Source organism: Chaetodon trifascialis, chromosome 14 (genome assembly GCF_039877785.1).
Source record: "Chaetodon trifascialis isolate fChaTrf1 chromosome 14, fChaTrf1.hap1, whole genome shotgun sequence".
Taxonomy (NCBI): domain Eukaryota; kingdom Metazoa; phylum Chordata; class Actinopteri; order Chaetodontiformes; family Chaetodontidae; genus Chaetodon; species Chaetodon trifascialis.
In genome coordinates, this window is record NC_092069.1 from 27,011,125 (window position 1) to 27,018,412 (window position 7,288).

A 7,288-nucleotide genomic window follows, 5' to 3' on the forward strand; every position below is an offset into this window, starting at 1 on the left:
TACCTGTGCTGGTACTCACCTGTGTACCTGTCAGCTGCAGGAGGTGGAGGTTCCTCTGTAGGAGGAGCACATCATGCATTTAAAGGAGGTTCTTTTGCAGAAGCAGTTGAACAGTCCACTGATGGTTTTGAGTCACAGCTCTTCAGAATAAACCAAAGACGGTTGAGACGACACGAAAAGAAGGTTTGGACCATCTTGTGACAAGAGGCCAGATGGACGGACGTTCAGCTTTAGGACATAACTTTAGGAGACAGGTGGTGTTACGCAACCAGAGGACATTTCTGTCTCCAGTTTGTTCTTTAGTCCTTTCCAAAGCGTCACAGCGCTCGTGAGATTTGAGCTGAATTTTAATTTTGGCGTCACATTATTTCTTCACGTCTACCTTCAAACCTGGACTCTCTGTCCTCTGGACTTCACTTCACGATCGTCTAAGTGTCCAAACCCGACAAACGCATCATCTTCGCTTTGTCCTCCATCAGTCTGTCCAGCTCCAGGTTCTCTCAGTGGACTCCTGCAGGCTGCTTCGGGTGGTCCATCAGTTGCAGCCAAAAACTGTTAAAGTTTCATTTTTGTCCAATTCGTCTTGTCGAGATGTCTGGAACTCCTCCGTCTTTTATACAATGTTTGAAACTCATCCACGTCTTTTTAGGGACGTTTAAGGTTTCACAAATCAGTGAGGAGGAGGAGGAGGAGGAGGAGGGGAGGAGGAGGGGAGGAGGAGGAATACTAACATCAGTTAATCCAGATATGAGAGCGTCCTCGGCTGCACTGAAGAGGAGGACGTCTTTCTTCTTCTTCCCCTGGAAAAATGTCATGTTTCTTACTGCAGTGCTGAATGTAACAAAGTACATTTACTCAAGTGAAGGTACTTGTACTGGAGTGTCTGAGTATTATGTTTTCATGTTTTCTCCTTCTGCTCCTCCACATCTCAGAGGGACATATTGTCCTTTTCACTCCTCTACGTTTACCTTTATTTACTTTACTGACTCAGATCTACACACAGACGTTTGAAGAGCTCAAACTGCCTGATCAGAGTTTATCAGAACAATCAAATCAAATCTGTCACTTTTGGCAGAGAGACGTAAAAAAGGAGGTTGGTGTTCCTGTGGCGTCTTCGTTCGTGTCTGTCTCCGTCTCTGCTGAAGCTCAGGACTCGTCCTTCTGTAAGACGTTTGTCGGTCTGAAGCCGTCCTGTAGTCTAAGCCTCCTCCTCTGTGGATTAAAAATCTCTGCAGATGGAGATTCCAGATTTTTTTTCTTTAGTCGAACTTTAGATTTAATTTGGAGCAAAGAGAATCCGGCCAATCAGGAGGCCAGTTAGCGGGCCGTGTAATGCCGCGGCAGAGATAACATTCACGCCAGATTTGAACGCTGTCGACTGTAATGCCTTCAGCGCCGCGCTCGAGAGCTCGTCAACCCCTCCTCCCTCGCTCCTCGTAGGCACTAATGAGGAACTTATCTCCTCCTCCTCCTCCTCCTCCTCCTCCTCCTCATCTGCTGAAAAATTGGCCGCCATCTTTGCACAAACATCCCATTTAAATGTCGTCTAATCTCATCTCATCTGTCTGTGAGGCGGAAGGCAGCGCTGAGGCTGCCAGAGGAGATAAGAGAGATTTGGCAGCGAGGTGGAGATGTGAGGAGGAGGAGGAGGAGGAGGAGGAAGAAGAAGAGGAGGAGAAATGAAGGAGAAGAGGAGGACGAGGAGCTCAGGCTGTTGGTTTGAAAAGCATCAGAACGTCAGTGAAGTTTGGCTTCGGCGGCTCGTCCTTCGCGGTTGTATGGTGGCCCTGAGGTGCAAATCTCAACAGTTCAGAAAACGTCAACGACAGCATGCAACGACCCGAACAGTAGAACTTCTACACAGTCGACGTTGTTTGTGTCCCATTTAGACGACGACGATCTGACTTTGAGACAAAATATCCCCTGAAATGTTTGTCCACCTGTGAAAGACATAGACAGTGTTTCAAGAGGCTCGTTTTCAGGTCTGAGCCATCGTTGTGTTGAGGGTTCGGGACCCGGGAATGCGGGACGTGGACGAGGGTCCTCACAAGTATGAACAGACGAACGTGTGTTTGTGTTTGTTTCAGGGTGAGACGAAGATCCTGAAGCTGAAGAACCTTCGTCCTCAGGACTACGCCCAGTACACCTGCATCTCCTCCGTCAGGAGCGTCTGCGGCATCGGAGACAAGAGCGCCCACTTCAGTCTGAACAACAGGACAGGTAACAGACACACACACACACACACACACACACACACACACACACACACACACACACACACACTCTGCGGGCTGTCCTCCACTCGTCTGCAGTAAACAGTGAAATGTGGACGATGTGACTCGTCCGAAAGCTTCAGTCCAGACTGAAAACAGAACAATAAGGACAGTATGGAAATCAAAGAGGTGATGGGCTGCTGTGTTTCGTCTTAAGGACGCTCAGTGGACGTGTGTCTTCTCATTGGTGCTGTGTCTCCCTGCAGAAACGGGCTCCGTCCTTACAGGAAGCTTCATCCTGACGTGTTTCTTCTTCTTCTGTGGGACTTTTTAGCGCGGCTGCTCAGTGCAGTTGGATGACTGTAAATCATAAATAAACCATTTTGCTCTGACCTGTACAGTAGAGTCTGCGCCCGCCCCAGAGGCTGATGGGATTTACATGATGTCAGCTTAACAGAGGTCGACTCAGCTATTTTTATCGCGCTCATTATTATTTCTGCGTTTAGCTGCTTCCTGCAGCTCGTCCTGTGCAGCTGGTGGAGGCAGCGCGTCTCTGTCCACTCGGACGGGACGCGTCCACACGGCAGCAGGACGAGATCACTGTGAATCACTCACACATGACCAGACCTGTTCAGCCCTTCACATGTAAAAATACATGCATGTGATCACATGATCCTCCTGCACATGAACCAGCGTGAGGCTGAGAGACTTTAGATGTAAATGTCTCAGAGCAGGACAGTAAACGTAAAGAGGACAGAGGACGTTGGAGGACTTTAAGTCACATGATCTGTCAGCAAGTCGCAGACAGTTTCAAAGATCGTTTCTCTTTCACTGATGTCAGTTTCTCCTCTTCTTCACTTCGTCTCTCTTTCATTTCACAGTGAACTGAGTCTGAAGACGTTGCCTGACGTGGACACCATTCATTCAATAATAACAATAATAATAATAGTAATGATCATCATCATCATCATCATCATCATCAGTCGTTAGCTGCAGCCATGTTCCTGTGACCACAGTCTTATTTTGTGTTTCCTGTGTTACTGATGATGATCTTGAGTTCATGTTTAAATTTAGTTTTATTCAGCTTTCAGCAGCGCTTCATTGACTTTATGAAGACACTGTGAGACACTCACTGATGTCCTGTATTATTATTATTATTATTATTATTCATTATTTTCTTTCTTACTGTGACATCGTGGATATTAAAGTTTAGATGATTGAATCAGAATTAAAATATATCAGGAGGCAACGAAGCAAAAAACATCAGAATATTAAAATAATATAAAGTAATTTCATTTTATGTTGTATTATTTTAATAAAACAAAATAAAAATGGAATGAAACATCAGAAATTGTATAAGAACGATGATAATGATGAAATAATGGGCTAACATTCATAAAGGTATGTTTTAAAAAGACAGAGAATAAAAGTCACGACTGTAAAGTAAAACTTGAAATGAAGAATAAACCAGCAGAATGAAGAGAAGAAGAAGAGAAGAGACATTATTAATTACTCCACATTACATGCTTCTGTGAAATTCATTCCTCTGCATTTAACCGCTCCTGGTCGTCCTTCCTCCGCGGCAGACCAGGAGCGGTGGGCTGCCAGCCGACAGCGGCGCCCAGGGACCAGTTTCCTTTGTCACCATTGGTCAGGTGGTGATCTTCTTGCATGTTTTTGGTGGGTTTTTTATGGAGGAAACACCAGGTGAACACGGGGAGAACATGCAAACTCCACACAGAAAGGCCTGTTTTTCCCTCAAGCAGCAGGCACTGAAGGCATGGTGGAGGACACGCCCCCGGCGCCCACAGCAAGAATCGAACCGGGACCTTCTAGCTGTGAGGCGACAGTGTTTCCACCGTGCCACCTAAAGAGAAGAGAAGTGAAGAGAAGAAGGAATCAGTGAAGTGTGTCGATGAATAACCTTTAAAGATGAAAGTGACTTTTTACATTTTCTCCTCTCCTCTCCTCTCCTCTCCTCTCCTCTCCTCTCCTCTCCTCTCCTCTCCTCTCCTCTCCTCTCTTGTTTCCTCCTCTCCTCTCCTCTCCTCTCCTCTCCTCTCCTCTCCTCTCCTCTCCTCTCCTCTCCTCTCCTTCCCTTTCACATTTTTTCCTTGCCTCCCACTTCCTGTCCCCCGCTTCTCTCCTCCAGCTCCTCCCTCCATTAAGCTCCTCCTGGACGACCCGCTGGTGGTGAACCCGGGAGAGACCATCACTCTGGTGTGCCTGGCGTCGGGCGGAGACCCTCCTCCCACCCTGAGGTGGGGGAGGCCTGGAGGGGAGGAGCTCCCAAAGAGGAGCGTCATCAATGGCGGCACGCTGACCATCCCTGCTGTCGCTGTGGACGACGGCGGCGCCTACACTTGCATGGCATCCAACAACGTGGGCAATCCCGCCAAGAAGTCCACAACCATACTGGTCAGAGGTAGGACATCAACGGTTTGTCTCGGGGGGACCTGCCATGGGGGGCGGAGTCCCCACAGAGCAGGTGTGCTGTCAGGGTCCCCATAAAGTAGAAATACAGACACGCTGGCCACATCCTTCCATAATGAACTCTGTTAGAGAAAGTGCAGGATCGCTCCAGGACACGTTTAGACTAGCTGAGCACAAAGACTGGAGGGGGGGACTTTCACATTTTGTCCAAGCCCCCGGTGAGGTCTCCAGTCTGGTGGTTTTGTCCCAAATCCAAAGACGTTCAGTTCATGAAGTATGTGATCAAGACAAGCAACAAATCCTCATTTTACAGGAGATGAAACCAGAGAATCTTTGAAAGAAAACCACTGAAATGATTTGTCAGTCGCCATCCGTCAGTTGACCAATCACAGTCTGTCATGTGACTGCAGTTGTGTTTCCATGCGTAAACTCCCGCCCAGCACATCCAGACTTCACCTTCTCCGTCTGTCTGATGCTCAGACGATGTGAGCGAAACAACAGATCAAACGCTTCAGAGGAACTTGAACTTGAGACGCATTTCTTGTTTCTGGTTCAGTCACACGAGTTTAGCTCCTCTGGGATTTGTGTGCAGCTCTGACGGCGTCTACCTGTTGAAAGGTGCCGTCTTTGTCGTCTCCTCCTTGTGTTTGCGTCTGTGGGCTCTAACGGCGTTCAGGTGAGTCCTCGGCTTCAGTCGCTGCAGGTACAAAAGCACGTTGGCGTCTTTGCTTGTTGTTTGGGACGAACAGGCTGCTGCAGAATAGACCAGAATAGATCCAACACACCCACAACAAACCCAGCATTTATCTGCGTCTGTGCAGAGACGCTAAGCTCTCAGATTATTTCAGTCTTCGTGAATCAAATCCGCCGCGTGCTGTCGCCTCCTGTAGCGTCGCCGTGAACCGTCCTGAACGGCGTCAGCGCTTTGTCAAGTTTTGATGATGCGTCTGAGAGGATGAGAAGAAAATCAGACTGAGCTGTGACAGATGTTTGCTTTCACTTCTGTTTGTTTGTGTTCATTCTCAAACCAGACACCAGATACTGAAGGGACAGACAGGAGACAGAAAGACAGGACACAGTTTGTCAGGCTGTTCAGCACTGAAGCGTCTCTGCACGTTAAAGACGAGAGAGTGATCAGAGTCTCAGTAAAGACATCTGAAGCTCATGAGGAAACCTTGATAATCAGTTCATCTGTCTGTCCTAAACCACCTGTCCTGTCCTGACCCTGAGGGGCTGGACACTGTCCCAGCATGCACTGGGAGGACAGGTCATCAGTCAGTCTCATGACAGCTGATGAAGTCAATCAGGAGGTTTCACAAAGACAAAATGTGAGTGTCGCTGAATATCAGTGTGTGTGTGTGTGTGTGTGTGTGTGTGTGTGTGTGTGTGTGTGTGTGTGTGTGGTCAGGCTGTACTGCAGAGATAAGCTGAAGAGCCTCCAGCAGAGACGGCAGCGTCAAACCAATGGGACAGAAAGACAAATCCCATTTAAAGAGCACTGCACAGATTTAGCTTTGCATGATGGACAGTTTTTAAAAGCCCAACAAAGAACGAGGCAGATATCGTCTTTTTGTCAACTCCTTCTTCTTCTTCCCTCTCAAAACCCGCCGCTTTCATTACCCACAACGCAACTCGACTGCCTACAGTCGTGTGTGAGATTGTGGTGTGCGAAGCTAGCAGCAGCTAACGTAGCCTGCAGCAGAGATGAGCAGCAGCTACAGTTGCCTGCTGAGCTAGCTTCAGTCCGACTCCACACCGTTTATCAGACTCCACACAGTTATCGTGATGTTGCGATGCTACGTAAAGGTTCTTACTAGCCGTTAACTAAATGTTTAGGAGTCGTTATTTCTGTAAGGCGACCTGCAACAATCTGCAGCTGCAAACATCTCGTCCACTTTTTCAACGTGGATATTTTTCATGCGTGTAGTTTGTTAGCCAGCTAGCGATGAACACAATCCTGTCCTCAAAGCTGCGATTGGTTGATTGTTTCTGACACGTGTTCGAACTTATTTGGATCAGTCAACAGATCACTGTGATCATGACGCTGGAGTCTGGAACTGATGTAGCGACACTTGTGATGCTAGATAGGTGGTCATATGCTGGCACTAAATAGCGGAGCTAGCTAAATGGGGCACAACCAGTTAGCTAATGGCCAGTTTGCTAGCTGGGTAGCTTCGAAGCTAAACAGACAACAAGTTAACAAATTTTAACCAAAAGTCCAGAAAATCTGCAAAAGAAAATGCAAAAAAATGCTGTTTTACATCCACTCCTGATGCGATTGTTTCCAGCTGGATCATGGAGATCAGCAGTAGGTGGCGCCAAATCTCCAGTCAGAAATCCATAATGTGGAGGAAGAGGGCACAACAGGATGACGTGTTCAAAAGGGCGGCAACAACGTCCAAAGAGCAAAAGTAGAAAACACAATGGAAATATGACATTTCTGTTCGATTCAAGTGTTAATTAGAGGAAGGTTCATCAGATCAGATGTATGCAGCGACAAGGAGGGAATAGAATCTGCTGCTTCTTCTTCTGCTTCTTCTTCTTCTTCTTCTTCTTCTTCTGCTGCGTCGTCTTCTGCTTCTTCTTCTGCTTCTTCCAGCACATAACTCTAAAACTACATTTCTGTTTGTGTTCAGATTAAA

General features: G+C 47.3%; 1 protein-coding gene across 1 annotated transcript in view; it reads left to right on the top strand.

Annotated features, from left to right (window-relative positions):
• mdga2a (MAM domain containing glycosylphosphatidylinositol anchor 2a) overlaps positions 1 to 7,288 on the top strand; it is a 66,403-nt gene that overhangs the window by 31,752 nt on the left and 27,363 nt on the right. Inside the window, exons 5-6 of the mRNA XM_070979893.1 lie at positions 2,088 to 2,220; positions 4,366 to 4,638. Coding sequence (XP_070835994.1) covers positions 2,088 to 2,220; positions 4,366 to 4,638 — 406 coding nt within the window. The remainder of the gene's footprint in view (positions 1 to 2,087; positions 2,221 to 4,365; positions 4,639 to 7,288) is intronic.